The 13,062-nt window shown below is 39.8% G+C and overlaps 1 protein-coding gene across 1 annotated transcript in view; it reads right to left on the reverse strand.

Annotated features, from left to right (window-relative positions):
- Positions 1-1,569: 1,569 nt before the first annotated feature.
- The window catches only part of BLTP1 (bridge-like lipid transfer protein family member 1), a 90,855-nt gene continuing 79,362 nt past the window's right edge, over positions 1,570-13,062 (reverse strand). Inside the window, exons 71-87 of the mRNA XM_053461413.1 lie at positions 12,577-12,732; positions 10,807-10,946; positions 10,490-10,688; positions 10,084-10,287; positions 9,628-9,807; positions 9,400-9,537; positions 8,879-9,136; positions 8,541-8,694; positions 7,343-7,500; positions 7,062-7,254; positions 6,638-6,855; positions 5,964-6,215; positions 4,842-5,045; positions 4,493-4,687; positions 3,854-3,988; positions 2,930-3,095; positions 1,570-2,372 (exon numbers count right to left, since the gene is read on the reverse strand). Coding sequence (XP_053317388.1) covers positions 2,156-2,372; positions 2,930-3,095; positions 3,854-3,988; positions 4,493-4,687; positions 4,842-5,045; positions 5,964-6,215; positions 6,638-6,855; positions 7,062-7,254; positions 7,343-7,500; positions 8,541-8,694; positions 8,879-9,136; positions 9,400-9,537; positions 9,628-9,807; positions 10,084-10,287; positions 10,490-10,688; positions 10,807-10,946; positions 12,577-12,732 — 3,167 coding nt within the window. The 3' untranslated portion in view covers positions 1,570-2,155. The remainder of the gene's footprint in view (positions 2,373-2,929; positions 3,096-3,853; positions 3,989-4,492; positions 4,688-4,841; positions 5,046-5,963; positions 6,216-6,637; positions 6,856-7,061; positions 7,255-7,342; positions 7,501-8,540; positions 8,695-8,878; positions 9,137-9,399; positions 9,538-9,627; positions 9,808-10,083; positions 10,288-10,489; positions 10,689-10,806; positions 10,947-12,576; positions 12,733-13,062) is intronic.

Genomic DNA, 13,062 nt, shown 5'->3' on the forward strand with positions numbered 1-13,062 from the left:
TTGTTTCTGCAGACCCTGACCCCATAATAAATAAGGATTCTCCACCTGTAGAATTACACATTATACGGGGCCTGCTCAGCCCTTGTTGCTGGAGAAGCTTTCCGGTAATGCACCTTGTAACAAATAGTGAAGTGAAGAAGTTGAAAGCACGTTATTATGAAAAGTGGTTTCAATAGAGGGAGAAGCGGCTTAAACAGGTTTATATACAGGGAGAAGCTGCAAAAACGGGCTTCTCCCTATCTATAACCCCGTTTAAACCACTTCTCTCTGTATATAATCCCGTTTAAGACGCTTCTCCCTGTATATAAACCCGTTTAATCCGCTTCTCCCTTTATATAAACCCGTTTAAGACGCTTCTCTCTGTATATAAACCCGTTTAAGACGCTTCTCCCCCATTCTCTCTGCATCTGTCCACTCTCGGATTAGCAGCTGCCTATCCGGCATCTCTTCCTGGATAGCCTCTCACCACCTCAAGATAAATATGTCTAAGACTGAGCTCCTTCTAATCCCTCCCTCTAACTCTATTCCCCTTTCTGCCCTTTCTATCACTGTCGATGGTACCACTATCTCTCCTTCACCACAAGTCCGCTGCCTCGAAGTGACCCTAGACTCTAACCTATCTTTTATCCCTCACATCAAATCACTCTCTAAATCTTGCCACTTCCAACTGCGTAACATTTCCAAAATTCATCCATTCCTGACTGCCAGCACAGCAAAACAACTAATCCACTCCCTCGTAATCTCCCGTCTAGACTACTGTAACAACCTACTTACTGGCCTCGCTCTCTCCCGACTATCCCCTCTTCAATCTGTCCTCAATGCCTCTGCCAGACTAATCTGTCTCACCCGACACTCTGCATCTGCCGCACCTCTCTGCAAGTCCATCCACTGGCTCCCCATCCATAGCAGAATAAAATTCAAAATACTCTATCCTACAAAGCTCTCACCAACACCGCACCCCCCACCTATCCTCCCTCATCAGCAAATATACTCTACCCTCCTTCAAACGCTCCCTAAAAACCTACTTACCGCTAACATAAACATCAAAACTTCTCTCTCACCCACTTACAACCTTTATCTCGCCCTACATTAACATCATTCACTACCACGCAGTCCTCGCCTCCTTTTTCTCACCCTTGCCCACCTAGATTGTAAGTTCCTGCGGGAACAGGGCCCTCCATTCCTCTTGTATCTGTATGTCAATTGCTGTATTGTACTTGTCGTTATCTGTAACATTTTCACCTTGTACAGCGCTGCAGAATCTGTCGTCGCTTTATAAATAAAGTATAATAATAAAAATAACGTAGGCAGATAGCTTATGTTTATCGAAGACCAGCCATTTTTTCGAAGCTGCATGTCCCACTAATGTTACTTTAATGCCCAGGACTGCGAGTCATCCCATATAAACATGTTACAATAACTATTCAAATATTGGCCAATGCTCTAGAAAACATTAACACTTTGGCTTGAGCTCCGATATCTATTTTAACAGTTAAATCTTGTGGTGAGAAAGTTCAACCTGTACAAGTGATCCTATAAAGGTCAATGTCAATAATACGAATATATAAATTCACATTGTCAACAAGAGTTTATTGTTATAACCAACAAAAATCTAAACAAAAATAGTTCACAGTTAATATCTGCAGTTATAACCGACACAAAATCATATTGCACATAGAAGTAATAATGCTATCCCTCAACAACTTTACAGTGTTTAAACCAAAATATACATATTCACGCAATGCTTTTATCCGCAGCGGAATGGCAGCATGCACCGTAGTAAACCAGAACATTCAAAACGGAATTTAGAACGGCTCTCATCCCTGAGTCTTTGTTTTGTTTTGTTTTTTTGACGGTGGATACGGCGCAGGAACGGGATTTTCAGAGGTGAGAAAGGAGCAGATGTGAGCTTTCACACACTGTTCATAGCAGCACATCACAATAGCTTCACAAGAAAGGCCAAAAGGAGAGATTGCAGAAAGAAATGCAAAAGAAAACGGCTCCCAGGGATGAAAGTGCTAAGTTTTAAAAAAAAAAATAATAATAAAATAGTGGTTAGGTTTGTCACTTTCAAGTACAACTGTTAAAACAAATTTACTGTACAATAAAAACTTGTTCTAGTTAAGTCTACAATTTTGTTCTCGTCTTTTTGTGTTCAATGCTCCTCTTTGTCCTTTCCTTTCTTTTCCTTTTCGTCCTGCAGAGCGGAACCCAGCTTCTTGATGAGGACGGACAGAACCTTGTCCAGTGGATCCATCACCCCGCGCTGAAGCCATTTTGGAATAGTGGTTCTGGCGTGGTGAAATCCAAGTTTTTGAAGTATGTAATCGACCCCCACCGGGTCAATTTTCCTTCCTGTCCATGAAATGAGCCTAGAATAGAGACGGAAACATAGTAGATATATTGTGATATCGTTTGCTACAGGTACATTGCATCCGTTACTGTGATGACTGAATACTTTGTATGTGAACCCCACTGTAGATCATTCCGGGGTGACGGTTGTGGTTTTAGGAACCAATGGACCCATCTGCCATCAACGTTCATGGTTTTAATATGAAATTGTTACTTATATAAAATAGCATTGTATAATGATAGACTTCCAAATATCTATGTGTTGTGTATGACTATGACTGCTTGCTTTGGTTAGCAATAAGCACGCGCCTCGGAAGACTAGCATCATTAAAGCTGCCAACGTTATGGAATACTTTAATGCATCGCTTTACCTTTTGTAATGCATGACCCATATATTAACACTAAATTTGAAATATGGAAGTTAACCATAAAGCAGCTGGCATAATATTGACAGTTCTTCGAAGAATATCTTTACTAAAGAAAATCAGGTGTGGTATATACACTATACTGATTTGATATTATGATATGAAGAAATCATTAAAGTCAAAAGGCATAAATCAGAACATTTGATAATTACCTGAGCGTTGGCTCTAGGTGCCATGTATTGCACATAAATTCCCGCCAATCCACATATGTGTAATTAGTGTTTTCCTCCTTTTCCTTTTCCGACGAGCTGTTATCAATCTGGATTACGGGGCTTTTCTGCCCAGAGCGGGTCATCAAGACGCGAGGTGGGAATATAACTTCAGGAGAGAAACACAAGATGTTTTACTACAGTGTCTAGAATCCAGGGTTCATTGGAACGTAGTGTATATTTGAAAATGCATAGACGTAATGCAAAAGCATAACATATCTTTTTTTCCTCTTTTATAATTATCTTTGGCCACACAACTCATTCTGGACACATGCATATCTTACAGACATACATACAGAAAGAGAGAGGGCATAATATGTCACAGTCAGCATCCAAATGTTGTCCCGCTTCCAGAAAGAATGCACTGTGTTTTGGTTTCCTTCTGTATAACACTCCTGGCGTCCATCTACAGACCTGCAATCTGGCAGTTATCTCTTGTCCCATGTAACTGTATAAAGGTACAGTCTTTGCTGCTTTTTAGCTTGAAGTCACTGCTGATCTTTCATGCTGCCTCATCAGTGACATCAAGCCAAAAACATAATAAGACTATTTCTCATGTACCAATTACCTCAGAGGTGGTAGAAACAAACTTTTAAATAAAGCAGCAATAAAACAAATAATTCCTGGTCACTGGCTAATTAAGATCTGTGGGATAAGGCATTTCATTAGTATTGCCATAAAAATCAGCCACTTTTTTAATGTCACCAAAATATACCACGATGCCTATAAAGCAGCCTCCAGATTTTCAGATAAAGTTTACTGAAACAAACCACAATTCTCTTTAGTACTTCACTATGTTAAAAGTAATGGAACTTTCACTTTAATTCATATGTATGAGGGGAAAAAAAACATCACTTTTTTTTTTACCTTTCTCTTTCTCCTTTAGATAAGCAGAGACTAGATCATGGAGAAATATAATAAGTTCAGCATCCATTGTCACACAGATATGGTCAGTGAACTCTGTTACGACACTACATTCTACATTTGGTTTGCTGTCAACATCTGAAAGAGAAGAAAATGATTTAGCTAACAAATGCAAAAAAAAACATCTATTGAACATCGGATTATTATTAGAAAGAGCGAGACATGTCCAGTGAAACTGGGTTTAGTGGCATCATACTGACCACAATTCCCAATAAAAATGTTCATCCCATCAACTGGCTTTGGAAGAAGAAGTCTGAGCCAGTAAGAACTATGTTGCATGTAACCTCCAAGTCTACACTTCTTAAAACATCACGGCTAATAAGTATATGATCTTGGTACAGAAGCATGAAATTGAGATCATCAATATGAACTTCCGTATCACTGGGAAGCTTGTACCATAAAGCGACACAATCATCTTTACATTAAAATGATGCATTGAATCCAGCTCACTCATGCCCACTAAGAAGTAACTTTATTCAGATTTCTGCTCTCCTTCATTGTATGAATTCATCTAGAAGTATCAACTTGGATCTAGAAAAGTATACAACCTTTGGGTTTGATTGGATTAACAATCCTGTTTACCTTGCAACGTGGGTTCTTGTGGTTCCTGCACATGTATAGATTTGAAGTCCAACTGCATCCTTGGCAATGCAAAAATGGTCTCCGTTTCATGATTGTAACTGGAAGCTCCCCGAAAGCCACTCAACAAGCTCGAGTTTTTCACTTCTGTGCTGCTTTCTGGATTATTAGCATCAACATTTCGAAGCAAGTTAAGTTCTACAAACAAAATTTACAATTAGCGACATGTACGTCCAACAAGTTAAGAGTGGTATCTTGGGTGACCAAATATCTTCCCTGCTAATCAGACACTTCGCATTCCAAAAAATGCCTGCCCCTATTGTGAATTCTGTTTAAATTGATGGTCACTAACCTTCATTCCTCATAGCAGTTACATAGTTGAACCATTCTTTTACACTCGCCACACCATGCGGTGGGTTTTCATGGCGCCTTCGGGTTATTTTGGTGATTGTGGCCATCGGACTCTCCAGAGCACCACAAGGCTTGGTGACCATTGTGTTGTGTCCCAAGTGAAAATCGAGTGTTTGGACAATGTATGTAGAGTGGTCACTCGAACCTGCAGCATAGGCAGAAAAGGCGATTTGTCAGAGGCAAGAAAGCAATAATATCCAGTCACTATAAGACAACAATGCACGACACAGAACAATAAGTGTAAAACCTGGATTGTGTATAATGGAATAAGAGACGGTTTCTAATGCTACCATCAGCAATATCTTTTGCCATTTAAATATCACAACACATGGACAGCATGCTTCTCGAAGCTCATCTGCAAAAACAACAGTGCCTACCTCTGCTCATACGAACACAGATGGCTTTACTGGATATGACAGCAAATCCAGCTATGCTAATGTGCGTGAGCCACCTGTGCTCATGTTAGGTTATCCAGAAAACATGCACCACGCTTTAAAGGGAACTTCCATTCACTGTATTTTAATGCGTGTAGCTGCCACGTGGAAATGTTAAGCACACACCTGTAAGCTCATTGTACACACATTGAGCTCTCTTTCTCTCTCCCTCTCTCTCTTTTGAGAGATCAGTAGTGAGACGCTTTCTGCCTACAGAAAGAGAGAGGCACACAAATAATGAAGAAAAGCTTAAGAGTTTGTGAGACAGGAAAGGACACAGAAAGACCAACACAAAGAGAAGCAACCAGACAAAACCATCAAAGCCTTGACAGTGTAGAACCAAACACAATGAGTTTCTGCTGCATGTGACAGAACATGTTGTGATGTCATCAAAAAGTGCAGAAAATTAGGCACATTGTGCAAAGTTTTTGTCTCAGTACATAAGAGTCACAGGTGAGATTTCTGAATAAAGAGTCTGCCATAGCATTCTTCACTTTAAAGGTCTGATCAATTTTCTTACTTTATTAGCTGAAGCTCATCGTTTTTTTATGGACTTAAGATACCGTGATGCAGTTGTAGCATATACAGTTTTACATGTAAACCTCAGCTTGTAAAAACAAAAAGCTCACCCTCCTCCCAGATTTTTTGTGCTTCAGTCCAAAAGGCAATATTTGGCTCTTCTAAGTGGAACAATGCCCAAGATTTAGAACGGAAGTTGGGTCCATGGAAACACGCCAATGTCATGTGGTTTCCATGAAGGCTCATTGAGCCACCTAACTGAACGGTATCTTCTGGTAAGGGAATCTGAAATAGTGATATGTGGCATCCTGATATCATCTTGAGTACTCCAGGCCAGTGGCGATGGTGAGCGGCATCCAGCACTAATATAAACAGAAGAAACATAACACACATTACACAGTATACCGTACGAAAGATTTACGTAGCAGATTAACAAACCCTGTGTAACAATCCCATTTTTCTAACAGATTAAAGTTTTGAACCACCAGAATATTCTGATGAATAAGTTCTTTTGATAGATATCCTCATGACTTTGCCACTTTTATATAAAACTCTGATACCGGCAAAATTTAGTTGTCCTGATTCCTATGGTCGAGCTTCAGGTTTGTGGGACATATGCAGCTGTTTAGTCTGGATGATTAGACACTGGTTGTGACTACCTAAGGTTTATCTCCTACAATAGGAAATATTGCTTTTTTAAAGCACTATATGTATGTAGTACAAAGATACTGTAATAAAGCAAAATGAGCGTATTCACTTGATGTGGACTGACTTTTACCCATACATTGCTCACGAGAGTTCTTCTCTACGTTTGTGACCACTGCCTTTGGTGGGATGTATGGAACTGGTCCCCAAGTGGATAAAGCACGCTTGCTTGTATCGAACTGTTGAGTGAAAAATTCTTGCAGTTTCATTCCAATTTTAATTAAGTCCGGTGTGGTTGACCTGGAGATCATGACTTGAAAAATGTCCCACTGGAGATCTCCATGAATAAAAATAACACTGGGGAACAAGATAATAGACAATAAACGTATGCAACAGTTTGAGGAATTTCAGCAACAAACAGCAGACACTGTGCTTGCAAAAAATCAATACTGCAATGGAAATGTTCAGAGAGACTATGGTTTTAAGGTTTAGGCAAAGTATTTTGAACACCCTGAGTGCATTTTAAGCTTCCACTAAAACTAACAGAACAAACCTATCCATACCTTTTGTCTGAAATGCTGGTATCCAGCGGAGTGTACAAATTGACGTTCCACTCATCCTGTAGCTTCAGGTCAGCATTACTAAAGATCCCCATTAATATGCTCGATCCCATGTAGTCAACACGTGCTTCAGTAGAACCCATTGTAATCTGGATTTTGTGGCTGGGCTGTTGATTGGGGTGTTCTGAAATATGAGCTACATAACAAAAACATAGGTCACTTATATATAAACAAAAAATACAACACATCCGCAAGGTGAAAACCTGAATAGTAGTTCAACTTACCAACCATTTCCAAGGTGTTAACATCTATAGTTCCACCAACAACTCCACCTCTGGAGTCCAGCTGAGATCTGCCCAGACCAACGGACATGCCAATCTCCCGATCTCTGTTACTTCCCACTGAAAGGCGACCCTGGCTTTTCAACCCACTTGTGGTCCACCTGACATAAGTTAAAATGAATTGAAATTACTTCAAAAGTTGTATAAATCAGCTGCTGATGTTCTTTTCTTATTGGTGTCTAGAATGTTGAACTTCACTAATGTCTGGAAAAACAATGGGCTGTCAAGTAGAAGAATTAAGTCTTTGATCCATTTTAACGAGCACAATTAAAATGTCACACGTTCGCAACAAAAAATGATTTGCTATGCTCCTACTATTCAATAAGTAACCTTCATTTGGACTAAATTTGAACTGCAAATAAGCATTCAAGTCTATCTTTATAAAAGGATGGCCACCAGCTAGGGAGGAAAAAACATTTCTGCACCAGGTAATAGATCTACTATTAAATGGCTGTTAAGGGCCTCCTTAAAACCATCACATTATGTGAACGTCCCCTGTTGGTTTCAGAGGCCAACTAATCGCTTTAGTAATGACCTACATATCGACCGATATCCAAATCCATGCATAGTGGTCCATCATTGATTAGCACATCCATCACAGTCCCCTTATTATTTGAATTGATAGTAGTAGCATCCCCAGTTGGGGAATCTGGCCCCCCATTCGCTGCTGCTCAATGAGCCGGTTACAAGGGAGATCTTTGATCTCCCCATCCGGCCCATTTACACTAGAGAGGACTGTGTATAAGCTGGCGCAGCCTCAATAGTGTGCTCTGCCTTACACCGCGCATCCTTCGATGGAGTGCTAAGCTATAATGTTCTATCCCAGCACTAGGCAGTGAGAATAGCAGCCACAGAAGTGAGTCCTGGAGGTTGTGCACTGGGTTAGGACTAGGGCAGCACCCATGATAAGTATATCTCTGCTTATATGCGTGCATGCAAGTGTAGTGTGTACTGTGTTATCAATGTCTTTGTGTGTGCAAACATCACATATAACAAAGAGAAAGGACCCCCTTGCAATGCTTCCACAACAATGTGATCAGGTATGGAATATTCTACCTAAAAACAGATTTAAAGTATGATCTTATCTCTGTCCCTCATATACACCACTATAAGCTACCCACTTTAAGAACATCCAACTTACGTAGTATTTCCCATAACATTGCTCATGTTCATCTGTACATTAAGTTGTTTCAAATTAATTGCAAATACAACCAATGTTTCCCATGGGGATGCCTGCTGGCTGGAAGTTTTACTGGCTTTGTTGAATGATGGCGTTGCAGGCTTGGTGACAGAATCTGCAACATAGACAAATATTACATGCAAGTCCAACATTAGAAAGAAACGAACGGCATAGCGGGTCCTATTTAGAGAATGAAGCTTTATATTTTATACACACATGAATGATAATGTAACCCTCCCATATAACAAAACATTTTTTCTTAAGCTTTCCTTATAACAATAATAATGAAAAAGACATACCTCTCCGAGGCACAGAAGAGTCAGAAACGCTCCTTGACCTTGTCGCAGCTGGAGACTTCAAGGAGTGGGTGGCTGTTCCTGGAGACATGCTGCTGCCTGGCGCATGTTCATTAAAAACACCGGGAGACTGCGCCATGTGGGAGAATGAGCTGGACTGGCTGGGCTGCTCCCAAGTCCTACAATACGCCTTGCGTGACGATTCAGGCGAAAGGTGTTGGTTTACCCCTTCTATGGAATCAGGAGTCCCCGGACCCGATGCTGCAGTACCAAAGGTCAAGTTTACACCACTTTTCAGAGTTATTACATTGCAACACAAACACATATAGACAAGTGTGCATGAATTGCAGATGTATTTAAAGGTTATTCAGAGAAAATCTTACCAACCATATGAATGCTAACAATAGTTAGGTGATTGAAATTTATATGCATTATCTGCATAGCTTGGATATGAAAGCGAGTGGTGTGTCAGTTCCGTGTATGGCCTACAGAAATACAAGAGCAAATTCTTTTCTACAGCCCACCTGGTAAGTTGATGGTTTGATCCCCAAGGAAGAGGCGTCTAGCGATGCTTCTCCTATACCACGCCCTTGGAAAGGCCAAAATTTCACTAAGGCGTCGCATGTCATATTTGAAGGATGCAGAGCCGATATCACACACAGCTAAAAGAATAAATCACAGAGACAAAGGTTCTGAAAAGTCACGGGATTGGGATGTAAAGGGGAAAAAAAAGGTCTTTAGCTGAGTCCTACCAGAGATGTTGATCAAAGTGGTATCCATTTTGCTTGCTCCTTTGTTAGCAGAGACACCTTCAAAGAAGGAAGCTCCTCCAGAACGCCTCATTCTAGACAAACTGACTTTTACAAATTCCAGATTAATACTAAGGGAATCTTTACGACCAGTCACCGATGTAGGCTCTTCATCCACTTGACCTATAAGACAAGACACTTTACATCGTAAACAGCACTTTGAGCTTAAAAGCATTTAAAAAACAAACAAAAAAATGCCTATACAAGAAACATGCTAACATAAATCTTTCTTTTACTTTCTAAGTACATTATGGGCCAAAAATATTTGGAGCGCTAGTCCTACTTTAAAACAAAAATTTTGTTGTACAAATGTTGTACAGTTAAGCCCGTGGATGATATTTTCAATGCTGCATTCTATGTATACTCTGTATACATGGTGAGCCATAAGATAACTCGTACCTAATCCACTCGAGCCAGGAGTCAGTCCAGAGACAGCGGATTTCTGTTTGCCTGCGCCATAAGGGTGAAACACATACAGAGAGAAATCGGACATGCACGCCGTGAAGCTCAGGCCTGAAGAGTTGCTGCTGGAGCTGGTTAAGTCGGACTGGCTGCTGCTGTGTCTTGTTCTTCCAAGCGGGCTGCCGAGTCCAGGGGAAGGTCCTGCCATAAAAAAATCTATGTCTTTTATAATGCTCAAGTAAAAACAGCCAAAACATTGATGCTTTGATGTGATCCGGTATTGTACCCAGCATTAAGTTCACTGCACACAACAGGATTGTAGAGGTTATTGTAAAGGGCCGCCATGCTTGAAGGCGCATACCGTAAACAATGGTTTATGCAAGCATCCTATATTTATATATACCTGCCATGCCTGGTTTGTTCATGTTTGCTTTTGATCCACTTGGCATGGACAGATTAGCAGAACTAGCATCACAGGGATGCCCGGCTCCAAGCGTTTCCAGCTCACTTCTGTTTGAAGAGAACACCAAGTCTAAGGATGGCAGCTTCAGCATGCATTCCACCCGGGACACTGGCAAGCAGCTGAATTTAATCTGCGAGGGCTAGAAAAGAATTATGATAAATATACATGCTCAATTTTCAGTTAAAATGCTTACACAAAACACAAACAAAAAAATCTATTGCATGTATGTATGTGTATAAAAACACTTAAATGCATACCTGAACTCTCACATACACGACCACATCGACCGGGAATGACGAGTAAGCAGATGTCGATGAAGACACTAATGATGTTGTCGACTCTTCTAGTGGGTCCTGCAAGTCAAACTGTGCAATGTCCTCATCCTGAGAACTCACGGCTGCCAAACAAATCAAAAGACATTGGGGAGATCCATGATAATATGTAGGATTGAAGGATAAGTCTGTAAGCATTAAACTCCTCCTTAATGCCACTGGTGAATACTTTTTCCAGACATGACATTTCGCAGTTCGGTACCCTTCTTAAAGCACAATATTTGCCACCCACTTAATGTGTACAAGTCCTGGTTGCCATCATCCCAACTTTTCTTTCTATACATGGTTGTCCCTTGTCCTTACAATTACTCCAACTGTCAAGGAAAACTAGTTTACATGAATTAATTTTGTACCAAAACCTATGACAGCTCCCTGTAATTAAGGAGGCATTTATACCTACAAACGAGTTGGCCCGTTACATGAATATGGAGAACGATACTACTTCACGCGTACTACTTCGTTCCGCTCTAGTATGTTTGAATATTGTTGTATATCATCAGTGCATCAGTATACATAATCTGGCGTGTACTCATGGCAGAAGTCATTATACAGTACAGTGATGAACTACAGAATACCTGCCACAATATAAAAACTAAAACAAGCCGTGCATTCCTACCAAACCTGACATGCTGCAGCCTGGTAGGCTGTGTTTTACACATTATACTTCATGTCGGAGGAATGAACACGGCGTAATGGGTTTCATTTCCACTTTGGTATGGAAAGCTTGGACATATTTCAAAAGACAGAAAAGTGAATTTATTTGAATTTTCCCCTCCCACATTACCAAGTAATCCCCTAACCTCATGAATAACCTTTACAGTATAAAACAAATAAGATGGGTTATTACAGTAAATTGTAAAATACTCTGAAACACAGATAGTTTTCATGAAGATTTGAGCCAAAAAGAAACCTAACGCAACACATGAATCAAAGTCCACTCAGCGCATGCTCCATGATGGCAAATCTCAAATTGTTATAATACTGTCTCACAAAAACAGCTAATGATTAATTTGACCACTATGCTCCTTTAGCTTAGATGATCTTTTAGTCAAAGTTTCTTCTTTTTGATGATCTGACAAAGAGACCTCCAAGGTCCTGAATGCTCATGTAACTTTACGTTTTCTCCTTCGGCGACTCAATAAAAGGCATCAACTTCAACTACAGCTGGGCCAATACGACAATATTCATCTGAATGGAGTGAATAGTCTCAGGCAGATGAGTCCACGTAACCCATCTGAACTTTATTCCCACCTGCACAATAGACGGCTTGTATACAGAATAGGGTGCAGGGACAACACAGCATTTCACATACTAGTCCCAATTTAACATCACTGTCATATATATATATATATATATATATATATATATATATATATATATATATATATATATATATATATATATATATATATATATATAACCCATTACAGATCTGGACTTTCCCTTTTTTTACTTTGGTGTTGCTGTTCCACAATCATAATAATTTGCCTAAAAGTTAAAAACACTATCAAAAAACATATTTGTTTTATTAAAAAAAAAGGAATTACCTGAAAGACGACCTTTTCATGCATGCATGCCTTGTAGATAATTTCCAATATATAAAGTGATAGCACTTTCATACTGACATCATCTACAATCTATATGTATCGGTGGCTTTGTACTGTGCAAAAAAAGCAATGGAGGAAGGAACGTTACCTGCATAATTCCTCTCAATAGGCGTGATTGGAATGGTTTCCAGGGCCTTCTCCAAGAAGTCAAGCAGGTTTGGGCTAATGACCATCTCTTCAGGCAGTGACTGTAGAGCTACCCAGGCATATAATTTAGCCGTTTTAACGCTTCCCTTTCCTTTGGCTGGAAAAGCAAACATATTCCTACGTTTACAGAGACATTACACCCATTCTTTGCACATTTTAACTCAAACTAGTCATTGCCTTTAAACCAAAACACTTAGTCCAATATAAAAAAAAATTAAAAGTAACTACAACTTGCCACTCCAAGATGGAAATAACACACCATTTATCATGGCTAAGAAAATATTACACTTTTATTGTTTAGAATGAAAATGTTTTTCAACCGTGGAAGTATGACATCATCACTATACTGAGTTAATATTCCAAATGGATTATAGTAAGGAAAATGCACATTGATGGAATGTTAGTAGTGTGTATTCATGCAAACAGG

The sequence above is a fragment of the Spea bombifrons genome, chromosome 1 (assembly GCF_027358695.1).
Source record: "Spea bombifrons isolate aSpeBom1 chromosome 1, aSpeBom1.2.pri, whole genome shotgun sequence".
In the NCBI taxonomy this organism is placed as follows: Eukaryota; Metazoa; Chordata; class Amphibia; order Anura; family Pelobatidae; genus Spea; species Spea bombifrons.